At 43.1% G+C, this 23,039-nt stretch overlaps 2 protein-coding genes across 5 annotated transcripts in view; both read right to left on the bottom strand.

Annotated features, from left to right (window-relative positions):
• Nucleotides 1-643: 643 nt before the first annotated feature.
• On the bottom strand, nucleotides 644-6,158 carry LOC121276492 (cytotoxic T-lymphocyte protein 4-like). Of its 4 annotated transcripts, XM_041184979.1 has the most exons (4): nucleotides 6,022-6,158; nucleotides 5,713-5,919; nucleotides 5,107-5,460; nucleotides 644-904 (listed from the first exon to the last, which is right to left on the bottom strand). In XM_041184979.1, exons 2-4 carry the CDS (start codon nucleotides 5,786-5,788, stop codon nucleotides 759-761), a joined length of 576 nt encoding a protein of 191 aa, XP_041040913.1. In that variant the 5' UTR covers nucleotides 5,789-5,919; nucleotides 6,022-6,158; the 3' UTR covers nucleotides 644-758. The 4 variants fall into 4 exon arrangements, with proteins under 4 accessions (XP_041040913.1, XP_041040903.1, XP_041040929.1 ...); XM_041184969.1 differs by having other exon boundaries at nucleotides 5,713-6,075; XM_041184995.1 differs by having other exon boundaries at nucleotides 5,113-5,460; nucleotides 5,713-6,075.
• Nucleotides 6,159-8,080: 1,922 nt separating this feature from the next.
• man2b2 (mannosidase, alpha, class 2B, member 2) overlaps nucleotides 8,081-23,039 on the bottom strand; it is a 74,677-nt gene continuing 59,718 nt past the window's right edge. The window contains exon 20 of the mRNA XM_041184948.1: nucleotides 8,081-8,934. Coding sequence (XP_041040882.1) covers nucleotides 8,931-8,934 — 4 coding nt within the window. The 3' untranslated portion in view covers nucleotides 8,081-8,930. The remainder of the gene's footprint in view (nucleotides 8,935-23,039) is intronic.

Genomic DNA, 23,039 nt, shown 5'->3' with positions numbered 1-23,039 from the left:
GCTCGTGTCTTACACTGGGCGGGCCTTAATTGGTTGCCCACGTAAAATGGCAGCACAGAGCCAACCGCCCCCGCCTGCTCCCACCAAGCCCGCCCGCTGACTGAAGAATTCAGGCCATTTGGTTGGAAAAATATAGCTGAAAACGGGGGTCTTGTGGTGCAGTGGTGATGCCCCTACCTCTGGACCAGAAGCTCTGGACTCAAGTCTCGCTCCAGGACTTGATGGCAACAGAAGATGTATTCATAATGTGGCCAAACAGGTTGATTTTAAACCCGTAAACCTTTCCAATATACCTGATAGCAGGCAGTTAGAGCAGGAGAGGCATACTGCAGAAGACAATAATAAACCTTTGCAGTATTTTGCCAAGCATAAGCATGGACCAATCCAATGGCCTGTTAGGGCCTGGTACCTGAAGGAGGAGGAACTGAAAACACACTTTCTATTTTATTGTTTCAATTTAGGAAAGCATCTTATTTGCCAATTTAGCTGGATGCATTTACTAATTATAGTTTTTTGAATAAAACAGGCTTGAAGCATTGTGAATTACTGAGTAAAAACATTTTCATAATTTAATACATCAAAACTCAATTTAGAAAATACAGTTTTGTGTAAAGCGATTTGTAACACAATATTTTAAATATGTTGGCAAACTTTAAAAACCCATTACACATTTTAATGTCATTATACTACATAAATGCTTAAACACTACATTACTCTAGTTACAAATACTTGATATAGAATAGTACTCATCTGTCTCATTACTTATCTTCTGCTGGCTGATTCTGGAACCTTAGTACACAAAGCCTTGTAACGACGAACATCATGAGAACAATTATCCCAAAAAATGATATCTTCAAAGCAGCAAGCAAGTACCAAGATCTGTCCACTGATGCTTGAGTTAACACTGAAACACATTATTATATCACCTGGATATAACATTACAGTTTCACAAATCACATATGGCTTTCCTTTCCTTTAGTGCTCAAAAAAGGAACTCACCCCTTCACAAGGTGTATTTGTGTTCTCATAGGGCATCAATTTTGTTTCTCTTTAGTTATTAGAGTGGGGAGGAATTTGTATCAATCCTAGTCTGGAAACACTGGAGACCATCCAATACAATGATTCTTCAATATTTCATGGTTAATGTGCAATCTATGCATTAACTGTGATTGGAATTTCCACTGGACGGAAGGCTTTATTTTTACTTCAAAAAATTACATTTCACACACAAGAAAAAAATGAAATGACACAAGTGCTTATCATGGGGCATTTTATCAAAATTATCTTCTGTTCATCCTTATGACACCTTTAGATAAACAAAATCCATACAGAACAAAAAACTGTATAACACATTGGTAGTGACTTTGAAATATTTACAACTAAAGTACCATAGTTAACCAACTGTGTCCTCATTCATTTTTTATAATTGCATTCAATAATATAATAGAATCATAGAATGGGTCCAGCACACAAGGAGCCCATTCAGCCCGTGCCAGCTCTCTGCAAGAGCAACTCAGCTAGTCCTGCACCCCTGCCTTTTATGTGTTGCCCTGTAAATCTTTCCTCTTCGGGTATTTATTCAATTTCCATTGAAAGCATCAGCCTCCATTGCACTCTCAGGCACTGCATTCCAGATCCAAACCACTCATCATGTAAACTTTTTCCTCACTTCGCCAAAACCACTTACAGTGTAAACGGTTATCCAATCACCTTAAATTGGCGTCCTCTGATGCTTGACCTTTCTGCCAATGGGAACAGTTTCTCTCTATCTGTCTGGACCCCTCATGATTTTGAACAGCTCTATAGGAGAATAATTCCAACTTATCCAATCTATCCTCATAGCTGAAGTCACACATTCCTGGAACTATTCATGTAAATCTTTTCTGCACCTACTCCACTTCACATCCTTTCACATTTGTTGGTCACTTTTCTCAGTGATCTGTTCATAATATATTAATAAGTCAACAATTGGTTCCTTATTTTGTTCTGATTTCGATTAATAATCATGACTTTTTTGTTGATTCAGAGGTACCATTATTGGAGGATTAACTTGGTTGACATTTTGCCAGAAATGTCAGCAGGCTAAAAAGATATTGATCAAGGAGACTAGCTGAGTTGCTCTTGCAGAGAGCCGGCATGGGCTGAATGGGCTCCTTCTGTGCTGGGCCCATTCTATGATTCTATTATGTTATTTTATGCAATTATAAAAATTGGATGAGGACACAGTTGGTTAACTATGGTGCTTTAGTTGTAAATATTTCAAAGTCACTACTCACGTGTTATACAGTTTTTGTTTTGTGTGGATTTTGTTTATCTAAAGATGCCATAAGGTTAAACAGAAGATAATTTTGATAAAACACCCCATGATAAGCACTTGTGTCATTTCATTTTTTTCTTGTATGTGAAATGTAATTTTTAATTTCTTTGAAATAAAAAATAAAACCTTCCATCCAGTGGAAATTCCAAACACAGTTAATGAATAGATTGCATACTAACCATGAAATGTTGAAGAATCGTTGTATTGGATGGTTGATTTATAAATAAACTGGTTAGAAGAATTAATTGTTTAAAAAATACTGCTTAATTGTCAAATAGTTTTAATTCATTAATTAGCTATCAATTTTTCTCAATTTAATACAAAATTATAAATACCAATGTCTATCATTTTTATTAACTTTATTGGAAACTTACCTTGAACCTTGATAATAATATATTATTGTTTCAAACAAAAACAAAAATAGCTGGAAAAACTCAGCAGGTCTGACAGCATCTGTGGAGAGGAAGACAGAGTTAACGTTTCGAATCCGTATGACTCTTCATCAGAACAGGAGAGAAATAGAAATGAGGTGAAATACAAGCTGTTTAAGGGGGGTGGGGCAGGTGGAGCTGGATAGAGGGCCAGTCATAGGTGGAGGCAAAGGAGAGATTGCCAAAGATGTCATAGTCAAGAGGACAAAGGGGTGTTGATGGTGGTGATATTAGCTAAAGGATGTGCTAATGGTGACATTAAGGGAAGAAGGCAGGATGAGCAAGTGACAGATGGCCCGAGTAGGGTGGGGGGAAGGGATCAAAATAAGCTGAAAGATGGGGATAAAACAATGAATGCAAATAAATTTGAAAATATAGGTGGGAAAAGAAAAATATATTTTAAAAAAATGTATAGTAATTATTAGAAAAAAGGGGATTGGAAAGGGGGTGGGGATGGAGGACAGAGTTCATGATCTGAAGTTGTTGAACTCAATGTTAAGTCCAGAAGACTGTAAAGTGCCTAATCGGAAGATGAGGTGCTGTTCCTCCTGTTTACGTTGAGCTTCACTGGAACATTGCAGCAGGCCAAGGATGGACATGTGGGCATGAGAGCAGGGTGGTGTGTTGAAATGGCAAGCGACAGGGAGGTCTGGGTCATGCTTGCAGACAGACCGAAGGTGTTCCGCAAAGCAGTCACCCAGTCTGCTTCACTTGAAAGGAGTGTTTGGGCCCTTAGACGGTGAGGAGAGGTTAAGTAAAGGGGCATGTGAAGCACCTTCTGCGGTTACATGGGAAGGTGCCGTGGGAAGGGGTTGAGCCACAGGAGGAGTGGACCAGGGTGTCCCGGAGGGAACGTCCCTATGGAATGCCAACAGGGGGATTAAGGGAAGATGTGTTTGGTGGTGGCATCATGCTGGAGTTGGCGGAAATGGCGGAGGATGATCCTTTGAATGCGGAGGCTGGTGGGGTGATAAGTGAGGACAAGGAGGACCCTATTGTGGTTCTGGGAGGGAGAGGAAGGTGTGAGGGCGGATGCGCGAGAGATGGGCCGGACATGGTTGAGGGCCCTGTCAACCACTGTGGGTGGAAAACCTTGGATAAGGAAGAAGGAAGACATGTCAGAAGAATTGTTTTGGAAAGTGGCATCATCGGAACAGATGCGACGGAGGTGAATGAACTGAGAGAATGGGATGGAGTCCTTACAGGAAGTGGGGTGTGAGGAGCTGTAGTCGAGGTAGCTGTGGGAGTCAGTGGGCTTGTAATGAATATTGGTGGACAGTCTATCACCAGAAATTGAGACAGAGAGGTCAAGGAAGGGAAGGGAAGTGTCAGTGATGGACCATGTGAAAATAATGGAGGGGTGGAAATTGGAAGCAAAATTAATACATTTTTCCAGGTCCAGACGAGAGCATGAAGTGGCACTGAAGCAGCCATCCATGTACCGGAGAGAAAGTTATGGGAGGGGGCCGGAGTAGGACTGGAACAAGGAATGTTCCACATACCCCATAAAGAGACAGGCATAACTGGGGCCCATGCGGGTACCTATAACCACAGCTTTTATTTGGAGGAAATGAGGAGAGTTTAAGGAGAAATTGTTCAGCGAGAGAACAAGTTCAGCAAGACGGAGGAGAGTGGTGGTGGATGGGAATTGTTCAGGCCTCTGTTCAAGGAAGAAACGGAGAACCCTCAGACCATCCCGGTGGGGGTGGAGGTGTAGAGGGATTGGCCGTCCATGGTGAAGAGGAGGCGGTTGGGGCCAGGGAACTGGATATTGTTGATATGATGTAGGGCGTCAGAGGAATCGTGGATGCAGGTGGCAAGAGACTGGACAAGGGGAGAGAGAATGGTGTCAAGATAGCAAGAAATGAGTTCCGTGGGGCGGGAACAGGGTGACACGATTGGTCTGCCGGGACAGCCTTGTTTGTGGATTTTGAGTAGGAGGTAGAAACGGGCCATCCGAGGTTGGAAGACTATGAGGTTGGAAACAGTGAAGAGAAGATCTCCAGAGGAGATGAGGTCAGTGACAGTCCTGGAAACAATGGCTTGATGTTCAGTGGTGGGGTCATGGTCCAGGGTGAGGTAGGAGGAAGTGTCTGCGAGTTGACGCTCAGCCTCCGCGAGGTACAGGTCAGTGCGCCAGACAACAACAGCACCACCCTTGTCAGCAGGTTTGATGACAAAGTCAGGGTTAGACCTGAGAGAACAGAGTGCGGAGTATTGTTTCAAATTAATTCTCGACAGTTCTTTTATATTCAGATATCAGAGATATTGTCTAGGCAAGAGAGAATTAAGATATTTGCTTGGCAAACATTTGAGCATTCCATGTAAGATAAAATGGAATTCATAATTTTAACGGACCTTTACCTCGCACAATTAATTTTGTTCCATTTCCAGAGCCTCTTTGAACTGGTGGTGGTATTTCAATATATATCTTACAGATATACAATCCCGCATCTTCCTGAGCGATATTTTTAATTGTCAGCTTTGCTTTTGTTTTGTTTATGGTGCAAAAGAGTCTATTGTCGAAAACTGGATTGACAATAACATCTGAATTGGTTGTATTGACGATCCATTTTGAGTCTTTGCTCCAGTCTACCCTGATGCCTTCCATATGTCGTTCCTCTTCATAAAAGCACTCCATGTTGATAGACGTTCCCTCAACGACCTCTATTTCTGAAGGACATTGAGAGACTTCAATCCTATCTGGTTCTGCTATTAAGGAAAGAAATTATTAATAATGATAATCAACTGCTTTTGTCTGAGAATGTAAAGAAGTTAAATTCCCTACCTACAGGATTAACATTTAAAAGAGTTTGTTTGAATATACGGAACCTGTTTATTACAGTATTTACCCAAACATACTTAATATAAATAACACCCCAATTACATTCTATTAATAAACTGTTTTAAGTAGCAGAACTGAATTGTGGCTGGACTTCAGAAAATGTAATGTTTACAACTTACCTTCAGTTACTTGAAGCAACATATGAGTGCACTGCAGTACCAGTATTAACTGTAGGTAATTCCCATTAAGGTTCATCTTGGCAGCCGCTGAGAATCTGCTATATCTGTACACAGCAAATCTTTTGTTGACTCAATCACAAAATCACTCGATGTTGATAGATTTTATTTCCAAAGAAAATCGAGAGACTTCGATGCCCTCTCGGTCAGCTGTCAAGGGAGAAAAAATAAGTAAGCTAGAGAATGTTCTCAAATGATACAGCACGCCACAAGGCAGATGAGATAAACATTTTTCTTAAGTGGTAAATTTACCTTTACAGCTTAATCTGGCAAAATTTGAATGTTTCCAGCAGTTTCTTGCTGAGGTCGATGAATATGTACGACAGGTCAAAATTATACAGTACAAAACATCAACACTCTATCAATGCAGAGAAATGTCAACAAAATTCCAGTTTAAGTGAAGAAAAAATAAGATGGAATTAAGGTACGAAGAATCAAATGCTTCATCAGAATAAAAATGAAGATTCATGAAAACACATGGAAAAAATAATTATTTTGTTTGATATTGTACTTAAAAATCATTATGATGCTCACCAGCAACAAGTAGATGATTTGTCAGTAGTACAAATAATAACTGACATTTTCTATTTTTCTTCCGAATATCAGGTACTGAGAATGTTGTATATATAACTTTTATCTGAGTGAAAGAATCTTAATGAAAGTTATTTGCTTACATATTTAAAAAGAAATATGCACACACATATAATTTCCAAATACCATGAATTTTAAATACGTATCTATTTAAATGCAGATCAACAAAAAAGGATTAGCCCCTAGCACATAGAAAAGTTTTCAAATAGAGTACAAAAATGTGTATGTTTTCTCAGCCAAATGTTCTTTTGTTGTGAGGAAGCCTTTGTACAATAATCCTATTTTATACTGGTTACCACTTGCCACATGAAAAGGAAACTAAGGGAAAGCAAAACACCTGCATTTACACAATGGCCTGAATAATAATTTTGGTGGGTGGGACTTGTGTCCAAAAGTGGGTGATTGCCAACTCCTGCCTCCGCTAACGCAGCACACCATTTAAAATGGCAATTACCCAATTAACGGCTGCTGGGCAGGTTTAAGCCTGTGATGTCACTGAATTGTCATTTCCCCGCCCAATCTGAGCTGGAGTGTGTGTTGGCCCATGTCTATTATTGGCCATGACCCAGAAGGAGGTCACTGCCACTCATTTAAAAGGACATTTGGCATAGGACACTGTCAGGTGACCCTGCTATTCTGTAAGGGCCAAAGCCAAAAGGAGGTGTTTGTTTTTGCAAGATTATAAGGCATTGTTTGAGTTAAGTATTATTATTAGGAAATATGGTCAAGATCTGCAGAGGCTTAGAGTGAAGTGTTTTTGCTCTGGCATGAAATCTGATCATCCACATAATGTTAAGATCTGAAAAGTGAACAGCTAGTTAGCTATAGCATGTTTTCCTCCATAGATGATCGAGAGAAGGGGGAGAGGCAGAGAAGGAGCTCCAGAACCGTCTCGTGCTTTGGTCATGACTCCCTCTGCACCTTCCTCCAGACTGTGTCCACCTGGCATGAAATCCTGATGCCAGCGGACAGGAGGAGGAGGCCTCCCTAAATAACCCGACCAGCCTAGTCCTAGGTGACCATGGAGGTCAGCAGCATGGGGGTCAGCAGCATGGGGGCAATGAAGAAAGAGGCTGAATGACCTCTTGAGATCCCAAAGGGTGAGTCAGTCCTCACTCTGTATGTGTGTGAGGAAGGTACCTGGAAGGCTTGAAAACGCTCAAGCCCTGAGTCCATGATACTGAAGCAGTCCATGTCTAAATGCAGCAAGACAATATCCAGACTTGGGCTGACAAATGGCAAGTAACATTCATGCCACACAAATGCCTGGCAATAACCAGCTCCAACAAGTGAGAATCTAACCATCAGCCCTTGATATTTAATGGCATTACCATCGCTGAAACCCTCCCACTATGAAAATCCTGGGGTTAACATTGACCAGAAAATGAACTGGACTAACCTTTTAAATACAGTGGCTACAAGATCAGGTCAGAGGATGGGAATCCTGCGGCTAGTAACTCACCTCTTGACTCCCCAAAGCCTGTTCACCATTTACAAGGCACATGTCAGGAGTGTAATGGAATTCTCTCCACTTGCCTGGATGAGTGCAGCTCCAACAACATTCAAGAAGCTTGACAAAGCAGCCAACTTGATTGGCACCACATCCACAGACATTTATTCCCTCCACCACCAATGCACAGTGGCAGCAGTGTATACTATCTACAAGGAATTTAACAAGTCTCCATAGATAGCACCTACCAAACCCACGACCACTCCCGTCTAGAAGGACAAGGGCAGCAGACACATGGGAACATCACCACCTGGAAGTTCCCCTCCAAGCCAAGATTCAAGGATGAGTGTGCCAATAGCGGAGGGGTGGAGGAGAGGCTGCCCCCAGAGAGGTGCTTCCATATGGCGGCAGCTGCTACTCATCTTCCGCCACAAGTATTGATTGATCCTCCGTGCCTTCTTATGAGATCCAAGGAGCTGGATCATTGCCCAAGTCCCACTCCCTAGCCATGCTAGTTTTGGGCCCCCTGAGCTCAGAGCCAGGGCGATGGTGTGCAGGTCAGAGCACATACACACAGTATGGTGGGTTTGCCCGCCAGGACAGTCACCAGACCATCCACAGAGGAAGCTTGGTGCAGTGCACATAGAGCCTGGCTGGGCACCTTCACAGTCTATGCCAGAGCACACAAACTTTATGGTACTTTTGCCAAATCTCCACAACTCCAAATCTCCACTAGCTCCACGTCTGGCCTAGTTAGAAGGCTAAGATGATGGCCAAGGTCTAAATGGACCCCACTGCAGGAGGACATCCAGTATCTGCCGCCTCACGGACAACTCCAGAGGTTCATCATCCGACTTGGTCTCAGCTTCTGCAGCACCTCGAACTCCAATTGCCTAAGGCCTGCTCCACCTCACTCTCTGGCAGTTGCACATGTGAATGCGAAATGCCCTCACCAGATCGTGCTTGCTTTTGTCCTGCTGTGCTAAGCCCTGCTGAGGCGCAAGTATATGTGCCAGGTCTTGGCACAGGGAGAGGGTGTTATGCTGCAACCTCCGAGGCAACTTCCTCCTTCTCGGTGGCTAGTGTCAGTCCCTCAGGCTTGGCGGGGTCAGCAGAAGGTTCACCTGCGCAGGATACACAAAAGAAAGGGAGTTAATTGGCCTTTGGCAGCCTTTATGGGGTGTGCAAGGCCACAATATTAAACACCATTAGCAACATATGGATTATAAGATATGACACTTAGCAACCAATAAATCAGATTTGTGGCAAGCTCACAATGTTTATTACAGAAAGCTTCCCGCCCTTTGAATGCATCAACCACTCATGCCAGGCCTCACTTACCCTCACCCTGGCCCTCTCTCCTGTGTTCCATATCTGGGTAAAGCGCAAAAGAGCTCACTCATCTCCCTGAGGCTAAGTGCTGCTTCAGGGAGATCGGCACCAAATTTAAAAATGGTAAATGTACAAAAACAAAATTTCCCTGGCATGTCCCCTCATGTGACACTGTCACATGAGTTGGGACATGCCCATCACTTTAAATCAAACATTTATTACATTTTTAAAAAACCCTCGTGAAACCTCATCCCGCCCGTGGATGGTTTCATGCTTTTTCTGAAGCCCGCCAGGGCTCCTGACCTGCCCGCCAACCTTAATTTACATGTTGGTGAGCAGGGCACTCCCCCACCCCCCACTCGCCAACCTAACAAACCTAGCCAAGAGATAGAAGCAAGAGTAGGCCTGTCGAGCCTGCTCCACCATTTAAGAGAACATGACTGATCTTGGGCCTCAACTCCATTTGCCTGCGCACTCTGCATATCCCTTCATTCCCCAAGACACCAAAAATCTGTCTATCCCAGCCTTAAACGTAGTCAACGTTGGAGCATCCACAACACTCTGAGGTAGAGAATTCCAAAGGTTTACAACACTTTCAGTGAAGAAATTTCTCCTCATCTCAATACTAAATGATCATTCCCCATCATGAGAATGTGCCCCATGTTTTAGATTCCCCAGCCAGAGGAAATACCCTCTCAGTGTCTGTCAAGCTAATTCAGAATCTTGAATGTTTCAATATGATCACCTCTCATTCTTCTAAACTCCAGGGAATATGGGCGCAATTTACTTAACCTCTCATCACAGGATAAACCCCTCATACCAGTGGCAGATTTAGTGAACCCTCTCTGTACCGCCTCCAATGCAAGTATATCCTCCCTTAAATATGGCAACTAAAACTGCACATAGATTCCAAGTGTGGTCTCATCAAAGCCCTGTAGCAAGACCTCTTGACTCCTGGGGCAGAATTTTGCCCTTGGCGTGCAGGATCGGCAGACAAATGGGAAGCCGACCACTGGCCATGATCGACAGTGCACTGCTATTTCACGCTGGTGGTCCAATTAAGGCCCATCCAGTGTGATACGCGAGCGACTGCCTGTGTGGGGGGAGGGGTGGGGCGGGGAAGGAGTGCGAGCAAGCCTAACACGAACTTCACGCATGCACACAAGAAAGCACTGAATAATCTCCCTGAGGCACGGAGCTGCCTCCCGGAGATGAAGAAGATATTGAAAAAATTAATAAAGAACACAAAAATGTCATAAAAACATGTCCCAGGAACATGTTTTTAATTCAAGTGTAAAATTATTTGATTTTCATTTACTTTGGATGAGATTTCCTAAAAATTGCAATGGCCACTTGGCATTTTTGCTGCCCGCCAACCGTAAGGTTGGATGGGCAGCATAAATTTGAATTTAATTACTGTTTAAATGGCCTTAGTAGGCCTTTTAATTGTTGGCGGGCGTGCTGCTGACTCTAGCGCACGCCCGCCAAACGTAATATCGTGGGACTGCGCAATGATGTCAGGACGCTCACCCGACATCATCGCACGTCCATCCGCAGAGTTAATATTCTGCCCCTGTACTCCAATCCCCGTGCAATAAAGGTCAACATGCCACTTGCCTTACCTAATTACTTGCTGTATCCGCATGCTAACTTTCTGAGCTCCTTGTATGAGCACACCCAAGTCTCTCTGAACATCAACATTTACAAGTTGCATGCCTTTTAAAAAAAATCTGCTTTTCTATTCTTATGACCAAAGCCTCACACTTCCCCACCTTATATCGCCATCTACCATTTTGTTGTCCAATCACTTAATCTGCTATACCTCTTAGCATATATATCTGTGTCTTCCTCATATCTAGCTTTGAGTTGTCAGCAAACTTAAACACATTACTCTCTGTCTCTTTGTCCAAATCATTAATGTAAGCTGTGAATAGCTGAGGCCCCAGCATTGATCCATGGTCATCTGCTGTTAATTACAGTTGTCCCTTCAGCTTACAATGTTTTGCCTAGTAAATTGCTGAAAGTGTGAGCTGATAACAGCACAGTGAGAGAAACAGGGTACCTGAGTTCTGAGTGAACAGGGCAAGCAACAGAGCAACCATTAACCAATGAGAGTTAAGGATTAGGAAATAAAAAGTGGACAAAGTGAGGAGGAGGCAAAATCAAGCTTATTTTAAATTATTTCATGGGATGTAAACATTGCTGGCAAGGGCAGTATTTGTTGCCCATCCCAAATTAACATTGAGGTGGTGATTGTGAGCATATAGATTGTGTGTATATAGATCCACAGTGCTGTTAGAAAGGGAGTCCCAGGCCTCTCACCCACTGACAATTGTTATGTTCCCTGTGGCAACAGTTAACTTGTTTTCCAAGTGATGAACTTCCCAGTGACCAATGGAAAGAACCAAAGGACAAGGTTTCATGTTTAAGATTTTCATTGTAACAAACAAACAAAAATTAACATAGGCTAAACAATACTTAACAGGCAACAAATACACCAAACTAAAGAAAATGGTACAAAAAAGGTACTTTCGTATTAATCAATTAACACAATCATAATATATCTTACAGCTCCTTTTGCTGTGCACAGCACTCCTGGCAGATGTGTGGCAATACAAGAATAGGTCCCAAACTAATCCCAGTGTTCCAACAAGCTCATTTCACCCCACCACACCAGGCTGAATCTTCAGGTGTCCTTCAGAAATTGTTCCACTCAGCCTGAGTCTTCTTGAACCAACTTCCACCAGCAAGGTCCATCTCAGCGATTCCTTGTTCCTTAAATTTCCAATGGTCCTGCCATTCCTGGTCCCTTTCATTCCAACAGAAACCCAAATTTTACCAGCATTTTGCTTAACTGTCAGCACAAAAACTATTCATCCTGTTCTTTACAGCCATAGCTGCTGCTTCTCCAGACAGCAGCAATTCCGTTGTCTCTCTCTCGCTGGCTTGTCTCCAAAGCGCAGCTGTCCATTTTCCTGTGTCAAGGTTTGAAAACCGTTACATAATTTTCAATAGGTTTCAGCTTGGATTTTTCCCTGTAACAACTGGATCATGTGGGCCTGTTTCTGGGCAAGGGTTTAGTATGGCCATCTTCCACCTATCCAGAAAATTCTGTTTCGCCTTAAGTTAAAGGAAATTTTAAAAACACAACCATCTTGTAAAGTCCAATGTTCATAACACAGCGAAGGAACACAAATTTAGTTCCAAGTCAGAATGGTGTGTGGCTTAGAGGGGAAATGCAGGTGGTGGTGTTCCCATCTGTCTGCAGGACTGATGCTTCTAGGTAGAGGTTGCAGCTTTGGAAGGTTCTTTCGAAGGAGCCTTAGTGAATTGCTGCAATGCATCTTGTATATGGTACATACTGATAGCACTATGTGTCAGTGGTGAAGGGAGTGAATGTTTAAGGTGGTAGATGGGATGCCAATCAAGTGGACTACTTTCTCCTGGGTGGTGTTGAGCTTTTTGAATGATGTTGACCCGATCCAGGCAAATGGAGAGTATTCCCTCACACTTCTGACCTGTGCCTTATACATGGTAGACAGACTTTGGGGAGTCAAGAGGTGAGTTACTTGCCTCAGAATTCTCAGCCTCTGAGCTGCTCTTGTAGCTACAGTATTTATATGGCTGTCCCAGTTCAATTTTTGGTCAACGGTAACCTCCAGGATGTTGATAATGCAGAATTCAGTGATGGTAATGCCATTGAATGTCAAGGGGAGATGGTTAGATTCTCTCTTGTTGGAGCTGGCCATGGCCTGACACCTAAGTGGCAGCACTTGCACCACACATCAGCCCAAGCCTGAAGATTGCCCAGATCTTGCAGCATATGGAAACAGATTGCTACAGTATCAGAAGAGTCATGAACATTGTACAATCATCAGCAAACATCCCCACTTCTGACCTTATGATGGAGGGAAGGTCATTGACGAAGCAGCTGAAGATAGTTGAGCCTCAGACACTACCTGAGGATCTCCTGCAGTGATGTCCTGGGACTGATGATTGACTTCCAGTAACCACAACCATCTTCGTCTGTGCTAGTTTTGACTCCAACCTTCTCCCAATTCTTATTGACTTCAGTTTTGCTACCAGTCCTGATACCACACACAGTCAAATGTTAAAAGCAAAAAACTGCAGATGCTGGAAATCTAAAACAAAAATAAAAATACCTGGAAAAACTCAGCAGGTCTAGCAGCATCTGCGGAGAGGAGCACAGTTAACGTTTCGAGTCCGAATGACCCTTCAACAGAACTAAGTAAAAATAGAAGAGAGGTGAAATATAAGCTGGTTTAAGGTGGGGTGGGGGGTGGGACAAGTAAAGCTGGATAGAGGGTCAAATGTTGCCTTGATGACAAGGGCAGTCACTCTCACCTCGAGTTCAGCTCTTTTGTCAAGATTAGACCAAAACAGTAATTATGTCAGGAGCTGCTAGAACCTAAACTGAGTGTCAGTGAGTCGGTTTTTGCTGTGTTAAGTGCTACTTGATAGTACTGTTGACAACACTTTCCATCACTTTTCCGATTATTGATGGGAGGCTGATGGGGTGTCCATCCCTAATTGCTATTGAGAAGATGGTGGTGAGCTGCCTTCTTGAATGCTGCAATCCATTTGGTGTAGGTACACTGTGCTGTTAGAAAGGGAGTTCCAGGATTTTGACCAGGTGACAGTGAAGGAACGGCAATATATTTCCAAATCAGGATGGTGAGTGGCTTGGAGGGGAACTTTCAGATGGTGGTGCTCCCATCTATTTGCTGCCCTTGTCCTACTCAATAGTAGTGGTCATGGGTTTGGAAGATGCTGTCAAAGGAGTTTTGGTGAGTTCCTGCAGTGCATCTTGCAGACGGTACACCCTGCTGTTGCTGTGTGCCGGTGGTGGAGGGACTGAATGTTTGTGGATGAGGTGCCAATCAAATGAGCAGCTTCGTCCTGGATGGTATCAAGTTTCTTGAGTGTTGTTGGAGCTGCATTCATCCAGGCAAATGGAAAGCATTCTATCACATTCCTGACTTGTGCCTTGTAGATAGTGGACAGGCTTTGGGGAGTCAGGAGGTAATTTACTTGCTGCAGGATTCCTAGCCACATTATTTATATGGCTAGTCCAGTTCAGTTTCTGGTCAATGGTAACCCCCAGGATGTTGATAGTGGGGGATTCTGCGATGGTAATGCCACTGCATGTCAAGGGAACAGATTGGATTTGTCCTGCTTTTTGTGGACAGGCCATATCTAGGCAATTTTTCACATTGTTGGGTGATTACCAGTGTTGCAGCTGAACTGGAACAGTTTGGCTTAGGGCACAGCTAGTTCTGGAGCACAAGTCTTCAATACCATTGCCAGAATATTGTTAGGGCCCGTAGCCTTTCCTGTATCTGTTGCCTTCAGCCATTTCCCAATATCACTTGGAGTGAATTGAATTGGCTTGAGACTGGCATCTGTGATGCTGGGGACTTCAGGATAAAGCCAAGTTCCACTTGGCATTCTTGGCTGAAGGTGAAACTGAAGATTCTGAGTAGATCTCTATAGACTTTGATCATGACCTTCTCCGATTTGCTTTCTACTGCCTTGGCTGTGTTGTTCAACACGGAATTAAAAATAAAAGGGAGCATTTGTAAGTAGGAGCTTTATTAAATAGGAGCTTTGAGCTCTGGCCTGAGAGCTTAAAAAGTACAATGATCCTGCATTGAGATCACTACTGATCTCACACACAGCTTGCCAGATCTCGTATTGTCATGCTGAATAGTGAAGGTTTTTACATAAAAATAACACTTTGCGCACATAGTGGTTTTCAACCAAAGGTTTTTCAACAGGGATCAGACCGAATAATTAATTCCTCTGTCAATGCACTGAACCTTTGTACATTACTAAATATTTTACACACTAGAAGTGATGTTTTTACCGATTGCAGAAGGAGAATTGTTGAAAGAATAAATGGGTCAGTCGGAATATCTGCTCAATAGAAGGGAGTGAAAATGCTGCTTTAAACCTTACAGGCTGCTGAACCTTTACAGCAATGTGGCTAACTGGCCTCTGAATTCACCTTGCAAACCACTCAATTATACCAAACCACAACAGAAAAGTTCAAAAGGAATAAAACCAGACCGACCACCCAACATCAACCTTGGCACCGGAAATGGCAACAGCACACCACCCAGCCCTGCCAACACTGCAAAGTCCTCCTTACTAACATGTGGGGGCTTGTGTCAAAATCAGGAGACCTGTCTAATAGACAAGTCAAATAACAGCCTGAAACAGTTATGCTGACAATGTCCCAGCCAAAATCTTTACCATTCCTGGATATGTCCTGTCCCATTGGCAGGACAAACCTACTGCAGGTGGTAGTATACAGTAAGGAGGGAGTCATTAACACTAACTCCAGATCCTGTGAAATCTCATGGCATCAGGCCAAACACAGGCAAGGAAACCTCCTGTTGGTTACAACTTACCATCAGCCGATGAATTAGCAACCCCCCATGACGATCACCACTTGGAAGAAGCACTGAGGGTGACAAGGGAACACCACATATACCCTGGGTGGGGAACTTCAATGCCCAGCACCAAGAATAGCTCAGTAGCCCCACTACTGACCAAGCCCTGAAGGACACATTTGTTAGATGCAACTTGCAGTGGGTGGTGAGGGAACCGATTAGAGGGAAAAACCTACTTGACCTTGTCCTCAGCAAACTACCTGCCGCAGATGCATCTGTCCATGACAGTATTGGTAGGAGTGGCCACTGCACATTCCTTGTGCAAATGAAGCTCCATCTTCACACTGAGGACATGGTCTATGGTGTTGCGTGGCAATACTATTGTGCTAAATTTGATAAATCTAGCAAGTCACAACTGGGCATCCTTGAGGCATTGTGGGCCATCAGCAGCAGCTGAATTGCATTCAATCACAATTTGTAACATCATGGCTTGGCATATCCCTCGCTCAACCATTATCATCAAGCCAAGGGATCAACCCTGGCTCAGAAGAGTGCAGAAGGGCATGCAACACCAGGCATACCTAAAAATGAGGTGCCAAGCTGGTGCAGCTACAACACAGCATTACTTGCATACCAAACAGTGGAAGCAGCCTGCAATTAACAAAGCTTGGTGATCCCACAGCCATCGGATCAAATCAAAGCTCTGTAGTCCTGCCACATCTGGTCGTAAATAGCGGTAGTTAATTAAACAACTAACTGGAGGAGGCAGCTCCACAAATATCCCCATCCTTAATGATGGAGGAGCCCAGCATGTTGGTGTAAAAGACAAAGCTGAAGTATTTGCAACCATCTTCAGCCAGAAGTGCCAAGTGGATGATCCATGTCGGCCTCCTCCGGAGGTCCCCAGCATCACTGATTCCAGTCTTCAGCCAGTTCCATTCACTCCATTTGATACCAGGAACTGGCTGAAGGCACTGGATACTGCAAAGGTTATTTGGCCTTTTCAATCGGGAAAGAAGATGATTGAGAGATGATCTTACAGAAATATATAAGATTAAGTATAGGAAAAGTTATCTAAAATATTACTTTCAATTATGGGAGTAGAACTGGGGAAACAGATTCAAACTAGAGAAGCATACTTGCAGGAAAGACAACAGGAAATTTTTCTTCACACAAATAAGGACCAGCATGTGGAATAAACTTCAAATAGAGTAATGCAGGAAAAAAATCTGAAATCATTTAAGGAACACTCAATGGTATTATAACATGATATTAGCATTACTCTGGATGGATAAATTCATTTGTGCCAAGTAACCTTCCATTATTGTATTGTGACTTTGTGTGTAAGCACTGCCAGGTTAATTTAGCGCAAGCCACATGCAGGGTATGGTACCCTTTACTCTACTCTAACTATGTGCTTAACTTCAACATTACTAGATCACTTCCTCCACACCACCACCCTAGTGTTGTGTGAGATTTCTAAATTTGAGTAAATTTGTCCATACTCGGATTACCTGGGCTAAGACTATCCCAATCTATTTTACATAAGACACACAAGAATCAACAGAAATAGGAGATTTTCATACCAACAATGTGAACTATATCTTAAGCAAAGTCCCAGAGGAGAATGAGAAGTGTCTAACCAATTGCATAAACTAGATTTTACAAAGCAATGTTTCAAATATATATTGGGCTGGATTATAGGCTGAGGGTGGGGTCCCAGCATAAATGTCGGGGCTGAGCCATCTCTATTTGGCCGGCTTGGCCTCTTTAATATTTTGGGCGACGGCCCTTTAACTAGTGTGTGGAAGGACTTCTGTCCATCTCCAGGAGGATGTCCCACCTCATTGAGTTGCTGACCAATCGGAGGCCAGCAGCTCTGCACATTGGCAGTGACAGATGGAGCAGTGACCACTGCTGGTTCAGTTATGATCCCAGCTGTTGTTCCTACTGGACAAGTCAGATCCCAGGATGGAACCTGGCTTGATAGATCCTAAATTTTATTTTTTGTTTAGAAACGTGGAGAGTGGCTGCGGAACAGAGTCACAGGAATCAGCTGATGAACTTTTAACAAAAGAATAAAATATTTAATAAACAAGAAAAGATGAAATATATTACAATACTCCCTTACCCACACCAATACCCTTACAGATATATTCAGATTTGTAAGGAAAACACAAATTACAAAAGCTAGTATTCACAGTAAGTACACAGTCCATGTAAACCAACTGGCGACCTGTGGTCAGGCACACCACACTGAAATCAAGGGGAGAATTTTCGGCTTGGCGAGTGGGGGCCGGGCCTGCTTGTCGAGGCGTGAAATGGCATGGGGTGATATCGGCTGCGTGCCCGCTGAGCTGTCAAAGGCCTCTTAAGGCCATTAAATTAACTAATTAACCCAATTGAGAAACCTTAAGTTTAGCAGGCAGGCGAAGAGCCCAGGCGGCCTTTGCATTTATCATGGCACCTCATTCACGGGCAGGATGAGGTTTTATGAAGGGTTTATAAATTAAATTAAATTTTTCATTAAAGTTCATTGACATGTCCCAGCTCACGTGACAGTGTCAGACGAAGGGACGTCTTGATTTTTTTTCTTTATTAAAAGTTCTCAAACTTAAAACTTATGAGTGCACTCCCGACTCAAAGAACTACCCCACCACCAACCCCCCTCCCCCCCCAACCCCACACACACACAGGGAACACACAGTGCTTCCAGGTTCATGTCACGTTGGGTGGGCCTTAATTGGCCCGTCCACGTAAAATGGCGGAGCAGACCCGATCAGGAGCGCCAATCAGGTCCGCGCCCAGCCACACACAACCCCCCCCGATGGGGGCGAAAATTCCTTCCCGAGTGACAGATGCTACCGATCTCTCATCAACTCCCCCCAAATGCTTGTCACATCATGAGCTAACCGGTCTCACTGAACTCTGTCTTCCAAACAAGGGGTTCCAATCTACACTCTTGAAGAACATACATTGGAATCTTCTCCCAAACAATATTTTCCCTTGAATGCCTTCCACAAGGGTCCACCTCTGGGGTTTCGAACTCTCCTTCCAATGTTTTTCTCCCCTGGATTGGCACATGCACTCAAGCTTTGCTTTCCACACACTCTCTCTTAAATGCTCAGCCGTGCCAACAGTACACCACTGCTTCACAGGCCCATAGTAAACAGTTACAGACCTTGGCTGTCTCCTTGGATCTTTTGGTTTCTCGCAATCCTATTTTGCTTTAAGTCTGCGTTCTGCAGCTTTCTCCCTTTAAACTTGGAGCCTTTCCCTGCTCCTCACTTTTAACTTCACTTAACAGGGCATTTCCAGATTGCTGTCCTTGTCCTTTGACTTAACTGTCCTCTTGGGACCTTTCCTGTTCCACCCTTGGTTTTTGGGGATTTTCTTCTTTAGATTTTGGAACCTGCTTCCTGTAGTTCCCTCTCCTGGCAATGCCTTTCCACTGAACTCAAACTGCTTTTGGTTTGTCTGTCCCTATGTGAGCCTCCTGTTGCTGGCAACAGCCCAGTCGTTTCTATATTGTGATAAAAGCAAAAAACTGCGGATGCTGGAAATCCAAAACAAAAATAAAAATACCTGGAAAAAGTCAGCAGGTCTGGCAGCATCTGCAGAGAGGAATACAGTTAATGTTTCGAGTCCGTATGACTCTTCAACAGAACTAAGTAAAAATAGAAAAGAGGTGAAATATAAACTGGTTTAAGTGGAGGGGGGAGGGGGTGTCCTACCTGTCCCAGCCCTGCCCCCTTAAACCAGCTTATATTTCACCTCTTTTCTATTTTTACTTAGTTCTATTGAAGAGTCATACGGACTCGAAACGTTAACTGTGCTCCTCTCCGCAGACGCTGCCAGACCTGCTGAGTTTTTCCAGGTATTTTTGTTTTTGTTTTCTATATTGTGTTTGTTTTAACTTCCCTTCAAAAGCCATAAAACCTCATTATAATGCAGGCATCTTTTAAAGTGAAACTAAAACTCAAGCTCCCCCTTCTTAACACACAAATACAGAAACACAAATTGAACTTAAAGTTAAAGCTAAAACTCATTCCTAACAAATACAGATACAACTGACTTAAAACTATCTCTAGTTCCTAACAATGGACTCAGACATTCAGTTACATCCAGGATCTCACTGGGGCCAGGCTGATAGGTGCCAGCGAGAAGGGTTGGGGGGCATGTTGGGCAGGGTAGGTGGGAAGGGTGGACATTGAGAGATAAAACTGTTGGGGTTGGGGGGGCGTGAGGCCTCCAATTGACAGAAGGAGCACAGGAAGGATGCAAACCACCCCATCCCTGTTTCGCTGACCAGAAGATCGTAAGGTTAAACCTGAGGGGTTTAATGGGCACAGGCCTCTTCTGCCACCTGTTAAATTAGAGCAGTGGCAAGATGGGCCCTTAATTGGGCATTAGTTGCCAAGTAAGAGCCTCAATTGGCTCACTGGCAGGTATCCCACCCAACACCTCCCCAGCTTCTCGTAAAATTTTGGCAGAGTGGGGGTGAGGTGGGTGGATGCTGGTAGCATGCACAACACCAATGGCATAGTAGCATAATTGATGGGCCCATCTGTCTGTTTTCCTGCCTGCAGGTGTGTGTGTGTGTGAAGAAACAAGATAGTTGATAAAATAAAGATAAACCGCGTTATCAGGGATTCATTTCCTGCTACCACAATCTCCCCTTAATCTCTCCATATTTGCTTTTTGCTGTAAACAATATTGCCACATATGCTTCCATGAATTGAAATTTCATATTTCCATCAGCTTTAAAAAGGGATAAATAAAATGATCAAACAAATTCAGTAAACAAATCAAGCATAAGTCAAGGAGTGCTCAAGAAAACTTACCTTAAAAACTAGTTGGAATCTTACAAAATAACTGCTTAAACCTGTGGCATTAAGAATAGGTTTTGTAGAGATTAGTGCACAGTGTATGAGCTAGTGATAAAGCTGTTAGGAAAAACAAGATTTTAATTTTATTACCATTTGTGAATCCTCATGCTGGTAGTTCCTGAGATCAGGAACCAAATGACACTAAATTTACATCATTTATGTGAGGGATGTCCATTCAGGCAAGGCACGGGACCACTGCCAAATGTAACTCACGTCTTCAGGAAAGGAAATTAAATCATTTGTAAATAATGTTTTCTTAAAAAATGTGAGTCAATATTTTCATGAAATTTAATTTTTGGAGATAATTGAGTACGTAACCTTACCAAAACCTTGACAGGCTTGCATTGCTATTTTACCATGTCAACGACAATAAAGGGATGTGAGATTAAACAGCAGAATTCTCCTTTCTCCAGTCCAATTTCATTTGAAACTGCTTTTTACCTTAATAAGAACTAAATATTTTAAAATTAAAATAAAAATCAGTCTTTTTCATGATGAGTCCACCTACGTATGTTTGTGGGTAATTTGGATCTTGATTGTATGATGTTAGATCGATAATGAACTTCAGAAGAAATGTTGATTTTAACTATCAGATCTGATTAGAAGTTGTTGCACTGTGGAAAGTGCGTCTAAAGTCGTTCTGTTTTATGTTGTCATATATGCAGTCTAAATTGTCAGATTCAACAACAAACTGTGATAATTTGATTGATGGGCGAACATATGGAATTTTAGTGCCTTTAGAAAAGTCGGTTTACTATAATAAAAAAAGGGAAAATCTAACTAACTTTATCTTTTCAAGTGAGGGCAGGTGTGGCCATATCAAAAACAGAACCACCGACCAGAAGCTTGAAGTTGGAAATTATCCTTAAACGGTCAACATTTAATTCATCAATGTTTAATTCTCAATCATTTTGTGTAGATTATGGTCAATCAGACAATTCAACCTGAACTGCAATGTTGCAATCTTGTGACTTGTCCATCGCTGGATTTCCCAAAGGTGCAGGCATCATCGATTACATCCATGTAGCCATCAAGGCACCCAGCCACTGCCCACTCAGATCCATCAAGAGGAAAGGATTCCATTCCCTCAGCGTTCAACTGGTCTGCCACCACAAGAGCTTCCTCCATGTGTGCACTTGCTTTCCTCACAGCTGCCATGACTCCTTTATCCTCTGGCAGTTCAGGCTGCCTCAGATCATCACTCCAACTTCCAAAGTGCGCAAATGGATCCTCGTGCACAAGTGATATACCCTTGAAGAGTTGGCTACTGTCCCTTCTGTGAGCTCGAGATATAGGCAACATAACTAATAGTTCCACCATTGAGCATGTCATCGGAAGATGTGATTCCAGTGCCTGGACTAGTCGGTTGGTGCCCTCCAAAACCCTCTTGCAAGGGTTTCTGTCATTGTGGTGGTCTGCTGTTCTCTTATTCTGAGTCACTTATTCCAGTCTTCTCCTACCCAGTTTCCCATCTCTCTAAACTTACACTCATCAAAAACTCTGCTGCCTGTACCAAGTCCTGTTCAACCATCACTCCATCAGCACTGATCTATGTTAGCTCCCAGTCCCCAAAAATGATCAGCTTTGTATTTAAATCAATTCACGGCTTCACCCCTTTCAATCTCTGCAACCTCTTCCAGTGGTTAAAAACCCATACTCTCCATTGCTTAGGCTCTGGCCTCTTATGCATCCAACCGTCCTGTTTATCCCACCATTGGCTTCCGTGCAGTCTTCTGACATTTCCTCCCTGAACTCATCTGCTATTTCACCTTCTCTCCTCCTCTGACCTCACATTTTTAACCAAACTTTTAGTCAGCCTTCATTAACTCTCATTCTTTGATAGTTTAGATGCAGGGAGAATGTTTCCCCTGGCTGGGGAGATAAGAACTAGGAGCCACGGTTCATTCTCAGGACTGAATGAGAAGAAACTTCACTCACATGTCACTAGACTAGTATTCCAGAGGCCCAGGGTTCTAGTTCTGTTGAACGGTCATTCGGACTCAAACGTTAACTGTGTTCCTCTCCGCTGAAGCTGCCAGACCTGCTGAGTTTTTCCAGGTATTTTTGTTTTTGTAATGCTCTGGGGACTCGGGTTCAAATCCCACCATGGCAGATGGTGAAATATGAACTCAATAAAACAATTTGGAATTAAAAGTCTAATGATGACAATGAGACTATTGCTGACTGTCGTTAAAAAAAACCCATCTGGTTCATTAATGTCCTTTGGGGGAGGAAATCTGCCGTTCTTACCTGGTCTGGCCTACATGCGACTCCAGAACTACAGCAATATGGTTGACTCTTAAATGCCCTCTGAACAAGGGCAATTAGGGATGGGCAATAAATGCTGGCCTAGCCAGCGGTGCCCATGTTCCATGAACGAATAAAAAAAAACCCTCAAAATTGATTGTGGATCTTTGACATTCTCTACTTCAGGGATCTGTGGGTGTTCAGTGGTTGAGTATACTCAAGAAAGAGATGAATAAATTTTTGGATACTAAGGAAACTAATGGATACGGGGATAGTACAGAAAGGAGAAGTTTAGGTACGTCATCCATGATTGTATTGAATGATGGAGAAGACTTGAAGGCTCAA

This window comes from Carcharodon carcharias, chromosome 1, assembly GCF_017639515.1.
Source record: "Carcharodon carcharias isolate sCarCar2 chromosome 1, sCarCar2.pri, whole genome shotgun sequence".
In the NCBI taxonomy this organism is placed as follows: domain Eukaryota; kingdom Metazoa; phylum Chordata; class Chondrichthyes; order Lamniformes; family Lamnidae; genus Carcharodon; species Carcharodon carcharias.
Note: the sequence above shows the minus strand (reverse complement) of the source record. Positions and strands in the feature narration are given on the sequence as shown.